General features: G+C 38.5%; 1 protein-coding gene across 2 annotated transcripts in view; it reads right to left on the minus strand.

Annotated features, from left to right (window-relative positions):
- Positions 1–360: 360 nt before the first annotated feature.
- The window catches only part of LOC148015115 (uncharacterized), a 29,567-nt gene continuing 12,256 nt past the window's right edge, over positions 361–17,671 (minus strand). The window contains exons 4-5 of one of the 2 annotated variants that reach the window (XM_087665524.1): positions 861–947; positions 361–776 (exon numbers count right to left, since the gene is read on the minus strand). In XM_087665524.1, the coding sequence (XP_087521650.1) occupies positions 469–776; positions 861–947 (395 nt within the window). In that variant the 3' untranslated portion in view covers positions 361–468. The remainder of the gene's footprint in view (positions 777–860; positions 948–17,671) is intronic. The other variant, XM_087665525.1, reaches the window with a different exon arrangement.

A 17,671-nucleotide genomic window follows, 5' to 3' on the forward strand; every position in this document is an offset into this window, starting at 1 on the left:
AAAAATTTATTCAATAAACAAACCCATCAACTATCACCAAGAAATTAAGTATTAAACTACATTTGTAGAGAATTTACTATTTAACAAGCAACCCATAAAGTATGTCTAAGCTGTAAAATCAAACATCTAAAACCTTTATTAGGAACTTTATAGATACCAACCAACTACAAAAGAAATCAAATGAAACCAAAAGCATAATGTTAAATGGGCTTCTTAACACACACACACACACACACACACACACACACACACACACACATATGCAAAAAAAACATTCAATGAAAATGAAAATTACTACATTAAGGATGACGTAGATTATGTCAACCATTTATATGATGAATTCATTTGTAAGGTCTTTGATACATATGACACTAGAATTTTCTTAATAATGGCTAGCCAAATATGTAAACAAGTTCATCAATAAAAAGTAATTAAGATAGCATGTTATATTGTCATGCATGAAATTCATCAAAGGGAAAGTCTTTGATTAACGTGCCACCTAACCACATTTAGTTTTCCTAATCTCTTGCCTCTATTTCTACTATTAGAAGCATGTGAATGAGTCCTTCCACCCCTATTACAAGTATTGCACGTAGTGATATTCTTCTTTGTGTCTTCATCCATTTCTTGTTGAGTTGAAGAAACATCATGTGGAACAACTTGATAAACAATTGAACCATCCTGATTGTTGTCTCCTACATGTGCAATTTGCTCCTCAAATTGGAAATTGTTGCATCCTTGGTTATCTCCATTAAGTAGCCAAGAGTTGTCAATTTCTACAAATTTTTAAACCATAGTCATTAGCATTGTAAATTTTTTTAAAAGACTAATTTATAAAAGGAAAAATTTTGTGGTTTTACTTGCTTCTCCATCAATAGGTTCTTTGAGTTGCACATTTTCTACCACTTGTACTGCATCTACATGTTGAAACTTATGGTCCTTGCCAACTAAAAGTTAGGCAAAGATTCAGATAATTAGTTTTTATGATTGAAATCAAATGACCAACGTTTTTTATAGGTAAATTTAATATACTTCCAAAGTCTCAAAAATGTAGTAAAGCCACACACAGAATGAGTGAAATCATACTTTGATAACAATCACATGATTTGAGTACAAGGAGGTCTCATGTTCAATGCAACCTTTTCTCAGTAATACCATAGGGAATGTAACCATCCATATGTTTAGTTTTGAAATCCTCTAGTGCACAAAAAGGTGTGTGACACGTGTTGCAAATTTGCAATATGACATTATACATAAAATATAATGCAAAGAGGGACACATCTAGAACATTTTGCATGAAATGGGGCATCATGAAAATGCTTTGGGTTATCTAGTGCTATATGAAATATACATCAACCATTGAGCCTCATTTGATAGAAACTTGGGTTGGCATGTATTGTGTTTGTTGTATTTTGGTGCTCACTATCTTAATTTGTACTTGTCTATTGTGGTTAATGGGCTGTATCGAAGTAGTTATGTCTACTATAGGTTATGGTCTATACCTCTCACTAGATTTAGGCACTTGCTTACTAGCTTTCTAAATAAGCTAATTATATTAGTAATTTTATTCCAAGTAAGCTAATTAATTTTGTATCTACATAGAATGAATAGTATTATCATTTTCTTCAAAGAAACTAATAGGGCATCATATGGGTGGAGGTGCTCTCAAAAGTGGATGGAGCAATGGAAGTGTAGAAGACTACTATAACAGATTGCATAACAAAAGATAAAATGTAAAATATAAGAAAAAGAACACTAGAAAGGGAGAACTCCAAGATATGCTTTGGAAATGGAATCCATACCATGCAAGAATTGCATACAATAGTGAGTCATTGGGATGTATAGTATTGTCATCGCCTCCCTCTCTCCAATAGCACATGCACTGAGAATTCGCAAGTGAATGATGATGATCCAAATTAAGAAGGAGGGAGATATATATACATATTATGCAATCTAGATGTCACCAATGAACAACATAAATATGTAGTCAACAAGCAATAAATGGCTCAAATCAATAGAATGATGACAATATAAAATGCCTAAAATACTATAGAATTCCCAACCCACAACTACACATGCCGAGATTCACTCATCATTTGACTAAACTGCTAACACTCGCTCTCATATCCTAAGTGATCTGATATAATACAATGATACAAGGATAATAAATCATCATATGTTATACAACAAGGCCATCAAAATAGGAACATGGATATCCAAGTCACGGGGGATTCACTAGTAGTAATAAGGAGACATCACCTGCGTGCAAGGAATATATGAAAATACCCCTTATCTACCCCCTATTTATGGTACCTTACCTTATAAAATATACCTTCCTTCCCTTAAATAACCCCCCTCCCTTACACTCACGTGGTACCATATAGTAAACCCTAGTGGACCCCTTGGGATCCAAGTAGTGGGTGATCAAGCCACCACACCAAGTTTCCTCATAGAGGACCTAATGTCAATGTTGATCATACTAGAACTTCAAAATGGAGAAGAATCATAGCATCTCTTTATGTTTGTCAAACAATGCTTTGTAGTAGCATACATGACCATCCTATCAAAAATACCTTTGAGCATAAGTAAAGATAAATTTATTGCATTTTGCTAGACCAACAAAGTGCTCCCTCATGTGAGCTTGAACTAAAAGCCAATCTTGCTCTTTATGAACCCATCATGAACTTGGATATCAATCCTAGATCTAGGATTTGAAAACTTACTAGAATTTCATCAATGCAAAAGGGAAATCCTTCTCTAGATCCTTTGTACTTTTTGTTGAGAGTTAGGCAATCACACCCATTTTTATGCCTCTTTGTATGCAGCATATAGGCAAGGGAAATGCAAGCAACTAGGAAAAGGTGCCCAAATCCCATACTCACAGTGAGGAAGAGTGCTACCATCATGGAACTATAAAGCTATGTACTTGACTATCATTTCAATGCAATGCTATTGTACCTTATCCTTCTTGTCTCTTTGTCATCTCAAGATTGTGGTTAGTCTTAGCTCTCATGCTTCTTGTTAATCCATATCCATCATGATTCTTGTTTGTGAGCTTAAAGCTCCATAGCATAGCTGTGCTCTAGATCCATGTTTCTAAACATGATATGGAGCCACGGTGATCATCGCTCAGATTTGCAAATTCTTTTCTTATCTCCTCTTTGCCCTTGTCCTGCTGATGATTCCATCTCTCACTTCATTTATGCCTTCTACCTCTTGATAGCCATAGTCAGCATGCACCCTACCTCCTTGGACCTTTTGGATCTCTCAAAGCAGAGCATATCTCTATAAGGTTTCTTTTAGGGATACCTTTTTTACTTCAAGGTTCAACTTCTCATCATGTAATTCCTTGATATTGAGCACTCCACAACCTGACATTACTAAAATTAACCATCGTTGTCTGAACTGCACTACTTCCTAGTCATATGATTGAGGCTATGCATACAGGATACCATTTGTCTTGATATGTTAGGGTTTTCCAAGCCTACCTTATAGGCTTCTTCCCCATTAAAATCTTGTGGAAAATGATCACATCTACATGTAGTGCCATCAAAAAAACCAATCAATTGTAAACCCTAGCAGAAGCTCCATAGCCATTTTTGTCACAAGCTCCTTTCCCTTTTCATTCTCTTGCCCCACTTGCCTCAAGCCAAGTAATTGCCACTCTAAGTCACTAATTCATTGAAGTTCCATATCAACATTTTCACATTAAATCAGCAAGGAGGAGAAGATCTGGAAGACTCAAGCTCGACTCAAGAAGATTCAAGCTCAACATTTGCACATCAAATCAGCAAGGAGGGGAAGATTTGATAGACTCAAGCTCGAACAAGCATAATGTATGTTGACACTCATCTAACACCTCTTGGCACTTGTGTCCTTTGACACAATTAGCTCACTATTGGTCTAAATCTAAGAATTTTGGTGCCGATTTGCTGCTATTCCAATCACTCACATGAGGAAATGTAAGAAATGTGGGATCTAGAGCATGGCAAAACCGGAAGCTATGGAGGATGAAATGAGAAGTGTGGACTCATGATGGAGAAGACAAAGACACTGTTTGTTACACAAGTGAATTAGGTTCCAAATTTTAGACTTGGACTCATAAACACAATCTTGTGTATGTGGACAATGACATTGACACTTCACTGAAAAGAAAAGAGTATTATCATTGCATTAAGAAAGGAAGCAAGTACAATGCTTTATAGGAAAGTAGGAAACTGCAGTAAGCACCATTGTGCATATGGGATAAGTTAGCCTGCATATCCTTGACCCTGAAGCTCCATACAAAGAGGCTGTTTAGTGAGTGTGATTGCTGATTCTCAACACCCCTCCTCAATCACAACTAGAAAGGCACAAAGTGTGTAGAGGCTGTAATGAGAACCACCTGCAAAGTGTGGGCATACCACAAACATGGTGGATATCCAGAGGCTGTAACAGGGGCCTCACAAAGTGTACAGGGACTGTAATGCCAAGTTACATAAGGAGTTTACAAAGCTTATGGCAGGAAGCATTAGGGCAAGGAAGTACAAGGCTTTTAAAACAGTCTATCAGAATTATGAGAGTACAAGGACTGATGAGTCTTGTCCTTCCGATCCTGGTGGTCTTCATCTTCATCTTCTTCTTCCTTTGCTCCATTTTCTTCTTCTTCTTTGGCTGCGACTAGATAGGCCTTTTGGGATCTCTTTCTTGCATGGCAAAACTTCTCGGTGTGTCCGGTCCTTTTGCAGAAGTCACAGAAGAGCTGATCCTTCTTGCCTTTGTACCTGTTGTCAACATATAATGCATGCTCATCTCTAGAGGTACTTGGTTCTTCCTTAGTTTTTAGCTTCTTTTCCTCTTCTAATAGTGATGCCTGGATATCAACAAGTTCAGGATTTGGCATGTTGATTAAAGTTGTTGATACATTATTATATTCAGGAGGCAAACTCTTAAGTAGCACACCGATGCAAACATCTTCATCCATTTTAATGTTGATTCTTGCAAGTTGGGTTAGGAGTCCTTCCATGTAATTAAGATGTGTGGCAAGTGATGTGCTATACTTCATTTCAAGCCTAAAGAACTCAATCAGGAGACCATACTTTGATGATTTAGATTGTGCACCGAACATGGTGTCAAGTCTTTTCCATGTATCCTGTGAGGTCTCATAGCTATCCACATGATGGATATAACTGTCGTCTAGCTCCAGTTTGATAATGGCCTGGGCTCTGTCATCATTCTTTTGCCAAGTAGTTGCAAGGTCCGCGTCCCGAGGTTTCTTCTCTTTGCCATTTGTGATGGCCCAGAGACCCTTTTTCATCAAGATGAGCTTGATGCGGGTTTTCCAGGTGTGAAACCCGACTCCTTTGAATCAAGCATTTGGAGAGTCTTTTCCCATGTTGAGGTTGCAAGAGCAGCAGCAAATCAACACCAGAATTTTGAGATTTTATCAGTAGAAGAGCAAAATGCAGTGTGTCAAGAGACACAGTTAATGACAGTGTGAAAACACACTATGTCAGTGTTGATGTTTGAGCTTGGGATCGTTCGGTCATTCTTCAATCTTCTCAGGTCCTTCCCCTCCTTGATTTGATGCTGGATCAATGGATTAGAGTGACAGAGGCTTGGGTTGAGTGTCAGGAGAAAGAAAAAACTGAGAAAAAAAAGCTTGAGAAATTTTGGCTATGGTGGAATTAGGGTTTCTGAGACAGGGGCCTGGTTTTTTCAACATTGCAGGAGCTATACTTGATCATTTTCAAAAATTTTTACATGTCTAGGAAGCTGACTTCATGGGCTATCAAAGCCCCATGATAATCGTCAAGATCGTGGACTGTATGCAGCACGCAGGCAGCTCGAACGAATTCGGCGCAGTTCAGGACAGATTTCCGCGATTTCTGCAATGTTGGAGTCAGGGCGTAGTAATGTAGTCGATTTTCATGCCAGATGAAGCGCCTTGAGTAGAGGAACAACTCCCTAGAAGAAATCGTGGGCTGAAATGGCCTGGTTGAGGAGTTATTGAAGCTCCAAGTAAGGTAGGTCTTGTCTGGCTATGGCAGACACAGAGCAGAGATTGAGGATTTTCACAATGCTGAGCTCCAAATGGTCCAATGTCCTGGATTGATGTGATACAGGGAAGCTTTGTGAGCTGGGGAATACTTTTCCAGAAGGAAGCTCCAAGAGATTTGACCTGTGGAGTGAGATATAAGCAGCTCAATCTAACAAGGTGCTGCTGGCTATGGCTGCCATGGAAGCTTCAGTGAGAGTAGAGTTGGGAGACGAAGTCATGAGCTGACATTGAGCTAGACTGAGGTTGAGAGGAATCAAGAGAGGCTAGAGAAGCAATGCCATGCCCAACTGGGCTTTGATACCATGTAAGAAATGCGGGATCTAGAGCATGGCAAAACCGGAAGCTATGGAGGATGAAATGAGAAGTGTGAACTCATGATGGAGAAGACAAAGACACTGTTTGTTACACAAGTGAATTAGGTTCCAAGATTGAGACTTGGACTCATAAACACAATCTTGTGTATGTGGACAATGACATTGACACTTCACTGAAAAGAAAAGAGTATTATCATTGCAGTAAGAAATGAAGCAAGTACAATGCTTTATAGGAAAGTAGGAAACTGTAGTAAGCACCATTGTGCATATGGGATAAGTTAGACTGCATATCCTTGACCCTGAAGCTCCATACAAAGAGGCTGTTTAGTGAGTGTGATTGCTGATTCTCAATAGGAAAGACTCAACATCCCATGGCTTTAAGGGAGTCCGATTTCACACCTAGCAAATAATGATAAAAAATATCCTAATGAAAAAGGTCTTATGGGCAATCACCAATGGCCTAGGATAAGAAGCCTTGATGCTGCTCTTGCAATAGCTTGGTAGAGGAGCAATGACAAAGCTCAAGCCATCATAAAGCTTGAATTGGATGATAGCTACGTCTATCATGTGGATACTTTTGAAACCTCTCATGACACATGGGGCTTGCTGGAAACCTTGTTTGGAGCTCAATCCAAATCCTCTAAATATGGGCTATTAATTGAATTCTTGAGACTTGATATGAAGAGAACTACCTCTTTGGCTACTCACTTAAATTACATGGAAATTATTTTAACTCAGCTTACGAGAATTAAAATAAATATTGATGAAGATGTATGCATTGGTGTTTTCTTGAAAAGTCTTCCTCCTAAATATGGTAATGTTTCTACTATGTTAATTAACATGCCAAACCTTAAATTGGTTGACATTAAGGCCTCTCTATTAGAAGAAGAAAAGAAGATCAGAAGTAAAGAAGAGCCAGGTACTTCAAAAGATGAACAAGTGTTGTATGTAAACAACAAGTACAAGGGAAAGAAAAACCACTTAGTTTGTGAGTTCTACAAAAGAACTAGACACATTGAGAAGTTTTGTCTCACTAGTCCTTCTATTCCCACTATTTTGATAGAGTCTTTTAAGTCTTGTATGAACTTGCCTTACTACTCCTTTCATAATCTTTGTAAAACGCCTTTTGTAACTTTTGGCACTATAGCCTCTATACATTTTGTGAAGCCCCTGTTAGAGCCTCTAGATGTTCAACATGTTTTTGGTGCCCATACTTAGCATTTGTTTGCAGCAGCCTCTGGTTGATCACCATGCTTGTGGTGTGCCCATACTTTGTAGGTGGTTATTCACTAAAGCCTCTACACACTTTGTGCCTTCTTGGTTGTGATTGAGAAGGGGTGTTGAGAGCTAGGCAATCACACCCATTTGTATGCTTCTTTGTATGGAGCATTTGGAGAAGGGAAATACAAGCAACTAGGAAAAGGTGCCTCAATCCCATAAGCATAGTGAGGAAGAGTGTTCCCATCATGGAACTATAAAGTTGTGTGCTTGACTATCATTTCAATGCAATGCTATTGTACCTTGTTATTTCACTCTTCTCTCTTTTTCATATCAAGATTGTGGTTAGTTTTAGCTCCCATGCTTCTTGTCTAATACATATCCATCATGCTTCTTGTTTGTGAGCTTCAACCTCCATACCATAGCCGTACTTTAGATCTCTGTTTCCCAACATGGTATCAAATCCATACTGAGCATGGATCAGCTCTAAAAACTCTTCTTTCATCTCCTCTTTGCCAGCTAATGAATCCATCTCTCACTTCATCTACACCTTCTACTTCTTGGCAGCCATACTCCGCATGCATCCTGCCTCCTTGGACCTTTTGGATCTCTCAAACCAGAGCATATATTTGCAAGATCTATTCTAGGGATACCTTTTTTACTTCAAGATGCAACTTCTCATCATCTAAGTCCTTGACATTGAGCACTCCATAGCCCGACATTATGAAAATCAATCATCATTGTTTGAACCACGCTGCTTGCTAGTCGTACGATTGAGGCTGCGCATACATGCTGTTATTCCTCTTGTGATGTTAGGATTTTTTGAGTCTACCTTATAAGATTCTTTCCCATAAAATATTGTGGCAAATGATCGTGTCTACATGCTCTGCCATCACAAAAACTTGTCAACTATAAACCCTAGCAGAAGACTCCATAGCCATTTTTGCCACAAGCTCCTTTCCCACTTCATTCTCTTACCGCATTTACCTCAAGCCAAGTCATTGTCACTATGGTTCAATGATTCTCTGAAGTTCCAACAACATTTGCACATCAAATCAACAAGGAGGGGAAGATTTGGAATACTCAAACTCACAGCTCAAGAAGATTCAATCTCAAACAAGCAGTGTCTGTTGTGACCCTCATCTAGTGCCTCTTGGTACTTCTCTCCTTTGACACAATCAGCTCATTATTGCTCTAAATCTAAGAATTCTAGTGCTGATTTGCTACTATTCTAGTCATTCAACATGGGCAAAGTCCCACAATCCTACGGTTTCAAGGGAGTCTAGTTTCACCTAGCAAACAATTATAAAATTTATCCTAATGAAGGGCTTATGGGAAATCACCAACTGTTTGAGAGAAGAAGCCTCGTTGTTGCTATTATAGTAGCTTTGCAAAAGAGCAATGACAAAGCTCAAGCTATCATAAAGCTTGAGTTGGATGATAGCTCCATCCATCATGTGGATACTTGTGAAGCCTCTCATGACACATGGGACTAGTCGGAATCCTTGTTTGGAGCTCAATCCAAATCCTCTAAATATGGGTTGCTACTTGAATTCTTGACACTTGATATGTAGAGCACTACCTTTCTAGCAACTCACTTCAATTACATGGAAAGTATTTTAACTCAACTTGCAAGAATTAAAATAAAGATGGATGAGGATGTATGCATTGGTTTTTTGTTGAAAAGTCTTCATCCTAAATATGGTAATGTTTCTACAACATTAATTAGCATACCAACCCCTAAATTGGTTGACATTAAGGTCTCTCTATTAGAATAATAAAAGAAGATCATAAGCAAAGAAGAGCCAAGTACTTCAAAATATGAACAAGTGTTGTATTTAAACAAAAAGCACAAGGGGAAAAAAGACCACTTGGTTTGTGACTTCTGCAAAAGAACTGGACACATTGAGAAGTTCTTTCATACCTAAAAAATGTCTCTAAAGGCCTACCTTGTAGCTATGAAGGAAGAAGAAGACCATGGAAAAGAAGAAGAAGAAGAAGAAAAAGAAGACCAAAAATAGAAGGACTTTGCATCACTAGTCCTATTCCCACAACTCTAATCGACTCTTTTAAGCATTGTATGAACTTTCCTTAGTGCTCCTTTCATAATCTTTGTAAAAAATCTCATGTAACTTTTGGCACTATAGCCTCTATACACTTTGTGAAGCCCCTCTTATAGCCTTTGGATGTCCACCATGTTTTTGGTACCCACACTTAGTATTGTTTGCAATAGCCTTTGGTTGGTCACAATGTTTGAGGCACGCCCATACTTTGTAGGTGGTTATTCACTAAAGCCTCTACACACTTTGTGCCCTCTTGATTGTGATTGAAGAGGGGTCTTGAGAGTTATGGAAATCGTGCCCATTTGTATGCCTCTTCGTATGGAGCATATGGGCAAGGAAAATGCAAGCAACTAGGAAAAGGTACCTCAATCCCATTGGCATATGGGCAAGGAAAATGCAAGCAACTAGGAAAAGGTACCTCAATCCCATTGGCATAATGAGGAAGAGTGCTACCATCATGGAACTATAAAGTTATGTACTTGACTATCATTTCAATGCAATGCTATTGTACCTTGGCCTTTCACTCTTGTCTCTTTGTCATCTCAAGATTGTGGTGAGTCTCAACTCTCATGCTTCTTTTCTAATCCACATCCATCATGCTTCTTATTCATGAGCTTCAACCTGCATAGCATAGCCCTGCTCTAGATTTGTGCTTCTCAACACTTATATACCTGTATAGAGATGAGGCTCACTAGCCCCACCTCACCAACCTCTCACATTCCCTCTCACATTTCTAGCATGACCTCACCACCATCCCACATTCCCTCTCACCATCATTTGCACTTATATACTTGTATAGGTGAGGCTCACTAGCCCCATCTCACCACCCTCTCACACTCCCTCTTTGGCATTGGAGAGTCATGGAGGATGACTACATTATGTGTGCTAGAAAGAATTAGAAGGAGGGGCTACTAAGCTCTTCCACAATTTAAAGAACGTGACCCTTTCCATGTCATGGACTTTCACTTGGCCAAGGATATGAGTTCCTATTAGAGGAGGAGGATGACTCATATCTTGCTTCTCCTTCTCCTTCTCCTTCTCCTTCCTCAAAGTTGCTAGCTCCTTATAAACATTATACAAATGTCCCTTCCAACTATAGTGGTAGCATTGCGCCTTTGACGTATTCTTCCTACCACCCGTATATGAATTTTTCATAGTATGAGTCATCAAGAAGAGAAAATTTGGGAGGTTGGCAATTCTCAATAGCCCCAAAAAAGCATGCACCATAATCACTTCTACCAAAACTATACTTTCATAACATCACTCCATGTTAAGCTATAAGAGTTGTGATATTTGTGATCAACAAAAAAACAGGGAGGATTCATCTAGAGATGATAGGAAGAGAAGATAAAGAATAGAAAGAGTGTATAGCCAATCAAATACAAAATTTACTGCACAAATGATGAGTTCACATGTAGTGGAAATAGGAATTGATTAAAAAACAAATGCAAAACCTGAGATAATCAAGGTGAAATTTTTTAGAAAATTTTGACAAAAGAATAAAAATGATCACTTAGCTTGCACAAGCATTAAATGCAAGAAGCAGTAACCATAGATCAAAATGTAGATTTATAAGGTATGAAATGAGTCATCAATGTTAAATTAATGTAGAAAATAAAAAAGGCCAACACCTACGATGAGATGTAGGCGTGAGGGGTAGAAACTCAAGTTGATTTATAGTAGGGATTGATCACTTGAGCTGTAATAAATAGTAGAGGATAATTAGAAACAAAAGAGTGCGAGGAAAGATTGTCCATAGGAAGAAATATCACCCAAAGCCCAAACTTGGATGACTAATACAATGTCATAAGTTGATGCAATGATGGAACCATACAAGACTACTGTAATAGATTGGAACACAAGAAAACATAGAAAAAAAAGGAAACAAAAGAGCATTGTATAGGGAGAACTTGGAGATATGCTCAAGAAATGAAACTCATATATCAAACATGAGACGATAGTGTATAGTAGAGTGAGTCATTAGTATCGACTTATGAGTGAACATTGATAGGAAGATGAGAATAAATATGATAAAATTTTGAAGATTTTAATGTAAATTTCAAATAGAGAATAAGAGATGTAACAAGGGTAGAAGTAATAATGATAAAAGATAGAGGTATATAAAGTTGAGGTTATTGGATGGAGCAAGGAGAGTGATAAGGAAATCCCTAAGGAGGAAGACGATATCCAATGACTTGACATTGGAAGTAGACCATGATTTCCTTTTTCTTTAATCTCTCAATCTCTCTCTCTAACTCCCTTCTCCCTCTCTATGTATATATATGCATACATACATACATATAAATACTCTCTTTCCCTCTATCTCTCTAGCTTTCCACAATCTCTCTCTCTCTCTCTCTCTCTCTCTCTCTCTCTCTCTCTCTCTCTCTCTCTCTCTCTCTCTCTCTCTCTCTCTCTCTCTCTCTCTCTCTCTCTCTCTCTCTCTCTCTCTCTCTCTCTCTCTCTCTCTCTCTCTCTCTCTCTCTCTCTCTCTCTCTCTCTCTCTCTCTCTCTCTCTCTCTCTAACTCTAAGTATCACAACATATTAATAATGAGTGTGTGTAGTATAATCCTTAGATGCCTGCTTATATAACCTTTGCTTACTTTTTTACTTAGTGTGCTTTGTTCAAATACATTCTAGCTTTTTGTTGTGTGTATTCTTTACTACTCATCATAATAAGTCAAGCCAATCATGACCCTTGGTTTCAAGTTTGCTAAGCTTTGTTTATCAATGACATAGATAGTGATTTTTTTTCAATGACATCTCTTTGAAAATTGATCATTATTTGATGACAAGGTCCTCAACTTGAGAGACATCTTATCACACATTGTTATATCCTTTTTATGAAGATCTATGGATAACTATACTTTTCCTCTTATAAAAGTGATTTTAGGCAATTAAAGCCCAATTTTTATGCCAAAAGTTTTAATATTTGGCAATCATTATGATTTTAGGAGATTAAAAATGGCCCTAATTTTCACCTATGTCCAAGGACCCATAATTTTAGCCTAAAAAGTGAAACTTTTTCTTTTTTAAAAATACTAAACAAAGGTGATGATGGAGGTATAGTTGACATTTACAATTATAAAAGTTAACATTAGATGGAAGACTTGACCTTGGTCTACAATGAGATCTTGTATGGTTACATATTCAATGATGAAAAAATAAGAAAAAAACATCCATATACATATTCCATATATATGCCTATATGTAATACTTTTAACACATTTTCTAGGTTCAAAATTGGTCTTCAAAGTAGTTTGATTATTCATTATTTAGTTTTATTAATTTAATCAATAACATACGTGAATCAAAGTGAATCAACACCTCACTTGGCTCATAATAAGTGAGAAGTGAGAGGGAGTGATATGTGGCAATCCCTCTACCCATAGGGTATATACTCAACTCTCCCATTCCCTAAAACAACATTGATCAGGATCTAAGATGACACACTAGTAGTCAAGCACTTGGCCTTTTCCTAATTCTAGCAAGGAAAACTCTCAACGCACCTAAACCACCCATCCAGTAGGACAATAGACCCATCGAGGTTCCACCCTCTTTTGTTTCTCAATGGTGTATTTTAGTTATTTAATTAACCTAACACATTTATGTTTGACATGCAAAGACTATTTCCTTAATTAGCCATTAAACATTGGCTCTTCACATAATTTATTGGCACATATATAAAGAAAATATCAAACAATCCTTTGAAACTAGCTACTAAATAATGTATTTATCATGTACCTTCTCCAAGGTGCAATGCTACCCTAGCATTAAAGCCCTTAATCTAGGACTTGTGTCCAAATCTCATGGCACATGATCCACTAATCCGTCCCTATCTAGCATCAAGACCTTCTAGGAAGTTCATCCTAGGCTTGTAGGACTAAGGTCAATCCTTGATAGATCCAAGGGATTTACAATCAAAGCCCCCCTGGCACCCTTATCACCGCCTAGCCCAAGTTCTCGACCTCTCGCATCTAGGGCAAATCCTAGCCTCTAGTGTGGTCAAAATAGCCCCTCAATGAAGGGCTCTTGGCACTAACCTTGGAAGAGGTTTAGTGCATTAACAAAAATCCATCCATGAGAGCACAAGAACTTTTTCACTCATATTAGAAGAGGTTTAGTGCATAAACGAAAACCCATCCATGAGAGCACAATAACGTTTGCACAAATACACATTCAAGCAATAAATCTATCACCATTAGCTAGGAAAACATTCATTTTCTATAACATCAATCTACACAATTACTTTCAATATTCCATACAAATCAACCCACTAATCTTGGTTAGGAAGGCCATCTCTTCCCCAAGACAATAAGTCTTATATGAAAATATAAATTCAAAAGACCAAATAATGTCCTTGAATACTTCATAAAAATATATAATCCACAACTTAAATTTGTTTAGAGTACAATCACAAAATGATACATGCTATTCTCTTAGTACTCAAGTCACATGCTAAATAATACATCTCTAGTCTTTTCTTTATATTTTCTTTACATCACAAACTATTTTCCAAGCTCATTCAATACTTCATGCACTACTCAAGTGTAACCTTCCTCATTTAATTTCCTATGGATAATCTTTACTTTCAATGAGTGGTCGTTTCTTCATGTGATAGTCGTGGACAATCTAAAACCATTGTGACTCAAACTAAATATAAGAATCATTAAAATCAGAAGACAACTTTTCTTCCTTTTCCATTCAATCATGTTTAGGATTTTTGAGAATAATAGGAGCATAACAAGTACCTAGGGGTCCTTTGTGAATCGTGGGTCTAATGTTGCTTGGTTCGAGGGAGTAGCAAATTATAGGTCATCCTCATGTTGTCGTCTAGAGCTTCAAACCTCAAGAGTTCTTCCTCAAGGCCCCAAAGTGTGTATATAAAGCTTGCCCTTCCGATATTCATTACGAGACCTACTCTCTTATCCTCTTTCTCCCTATCTCTCTCTCACGCCCCTTCTATCTCTAACACTCGCTCACTCGCTATCTTCCTTATGTCTCTATTTCTAATTCTCTCACTCACTCCCTATCTTACTTCTCACTTTCTATCCATCCCTCTCTATCTATTCCTCTCTTTCTCTTTCTCTACATCTTTTACTCTCTCTCTCTCTCTCTCTCTCTCTCTCTCTCTCTCTCTCTCTCTCTCTCTCTCTCTCTCTCTCTCTCTCTCTCTCTCTCTCTCTCTCTCTCTCTCTCTCTCTCTCTCTCTCTCTCTCTCTCTCTCTCTCTCTCTCTCTCTCTCTCTCTCTCTCTCTCTCTCTCTCTCTCTCTCTCTCTCTCTCTCTCTCTCTCTCTCCCATGCAGCAATAAAAAATAAACTGGCCTCCTTAGCCTTATGTTAAGGCTTATATAGGCTTATGTAAGAGCTATTGGACTATTGCTTCTCCTCGAACTGTCACTCCCTCTCTCTTAGTGATGCCTTTGAGGGAATTTTTTGTTAGCAATCATATTTATCATGTTGTGTCATCTCTTGCCTATGAGCTTCAATCTAAGTCAATCTAAGTCAAATGAGGAATTTTGGAGCTCTAACAAGTGCATCACGGGTTTTTGATGGGGAGGCTACTCATGCTAGAGTGGCCATCTATGTGCATTTCTATGCATTGCCTTCGATTGTCAATTTTGAGTGTGCTTTTCTTGTGCAATTTATACATTTCTTAGGTTGTCCTTACCTATCAAACATTGTCCATGCCTTTTGAAATTTTGGATGTGCCATTTGTAATTTTTTGACATTTTTACTAGCACAACCATTAAATGTTGTTCGACTAGATTTTCGGCATCCCTTGGGGTAGGTCCACCAAATTTGGGGATTATTGGCTATTTATAAACTGCCTCTCTCTACTCTTCACTATCATCAAGTGATTTTCCTTGCTTCTGTCAAGTGCACACTCTAACTACATCTTTGGTGTTGCCATAATCATTAGCCTAATCTGGTTCCCTCACTAAAGATGTGGGGTACATGTAGGGACTGATCAATCCTCCTTCTATATTCAGCATTTGTTTCTTATTTAGTGCTTGTAGGTTTCCTTTCTTCTTCTCTTGCATAATGTCTCTCTCTCCTCCTTTGTGTTTAAGTTCCATCTTCTGTTGCCCACTCTCACATGGTATCATTGCCAAAAGAGAGGACACAAAGCTATGTGGAGCTGCAATAAACCATCTATTGCTAAGGTGACCACTTTAGAGTGTAGGCAACCATCCTAGACTACTCTAGAGACCTCACAAATTTGTGTTTTGCTATCATAGAGCCAATTCCCCTATAGGCGGCCTATTTTCTCCCACTTTTTTTGTGTTTTTCTACTAGCTATTGTCTACATCAGCAAATGCAAACTTTGGTGGCATGGGTGACTAAATAGATTTGCAAGCATTAGGTTTTTGCATCCTTGTTTTAAACAAACCTAGCCTTTCTGTGTGAAGGGGAGAGTTATTTTCCTCCAAATGGACCATCTATATTGAATCGTTTGTGTTTCTATAGTTGATTTCCATTATATAAGGGCCTGTCTCATCCCAATGTAGTTTCTATGGGTGTTTGTCTTGCAAGATATCAAAGATGTCTAATCACCCGTTCTTGTTGACTTAGAGGAAAAGGTCTATATCCCTTCCTATGAAAGATGGAGAGATTTTCATGCTAGTTCATGTCATGGATGGAGGTCACCTAGCCTATTTGTTCGGAAACCCTCTCCTCCCGATTCTCTCCTTATTTGATAGAAGGCCTATTCTGTTGGACTTCATATGTCTTCCATAGCACCCTCTATACAGGTGCACATACTCCCTTCTTTACCCAAAGAGGACGGCTTAATGGTTCAAAGTACTCACTCTAGTCATATAAGGTGGAGTGTATCCTTGAAACCTTCAATATTTGGGAGTCTGTTAGCCATCCTATTCCATGTCCAGTGGAGGAACTCACCATTGGATCATCAATGGATTGTGCAACTTTATGGGATCGGCTTAACTCTAGAGTCCAATCTTTCCTCTTTATGAGCTTATAGGATTCTGTCCTAGTGCATGTGCGCAGGTTGCGAAAAGAAGAAAAAATGTGGACAAAGCTTGCTTCTTTGTACCATCACAATATATTTACCCACCGGATTACTCTCAAGAAGAAATTGCATATGCTTGTTATTGATGATTTTACTTCCATGAAGGATCATATCAATAGGTTGCAGAACATGAGGGATGAGCTTGGCTAGTTGATAATGGAGCTTTTGCTCATATGACTCCACAAGGTGATTTGTTGCAAGATCTACACCCTTCTGAGGATTAGCCACTAGTGTGACATTGTATCGATGCCTATTGGTGGTGTTGGCACTTTGCCTCTCCAAGAGCTCCCTCTTAGAGACCCTTTATGTTATGGACTTTGGCTTTCCCCTCCTCTCTATTTATGGCCTTACTAGGGTTGGTACCTAGGTTATCTTCACCAAGCACACCATTTGTATTGAGGATTCTTCTACAGGGATTGTTATCATGATAGGTTGGCACGAGAGTGGGCATTACGGGCTCCATTTCTCTTCTCTTATGCACAATTTTTTGAGGCAATTGCCTATTGCTACACCCATTCTCACCTTGTGCACCATCTTTTCCATGGGTTTCTTCCCATCCCCCACCGTCTCCTCCAATGCTTCCCTCGTACCCCCCATCCCTTTTAGAGGGGGACGATCTCAGTGATGTGGCTGTGGATTTCTTGGCCCCTAGTGTTTCAAAGGGGGTTTTCTAGGATCATGAAGAGCTTCTTTATTGGCATTGTTCATTGGTGGGGACTTCATCGACATTAGCATTCCCCTTGCCATCCCAAGGTGTGTTTCCTCCTTAGCCTTTCGTCACATCCAGGGTTTGAGAGGGGGTGTTAACAGTCCTGTTTGTCATGCCTTGTCATCTCCTACCTATGAGGTCATACAAGGACTTTTGGAGCGCTCATAGGTCTATCATCTGTTTTTATGGGGGAGGCTATTCATTCTAAAGTGGTAATTTTTGTGCATTTCTATGCATTTCCTCCAGTTGTTGGGTTCTAATGTGCATTTCTTATGCAATTTCTACATTTTTC

Source organism: Lygodium microphyllum, chromosome 24 (genome assembly GCF_053477565.2).
Source record: "Lygodium microphyllum isolate KBCC chromosome 24, Lygodium_microphyllum_v1.1.10, whole genome shotgun sequence".
In the NCBI taxonomy this organism is placed as follows: Eukaryota; Viridiplantae; Streptophyta; class Polypodiopsida; order Schizaeales; family Lygodiaceae; genus Lygodium; species Lygodium microphyllum.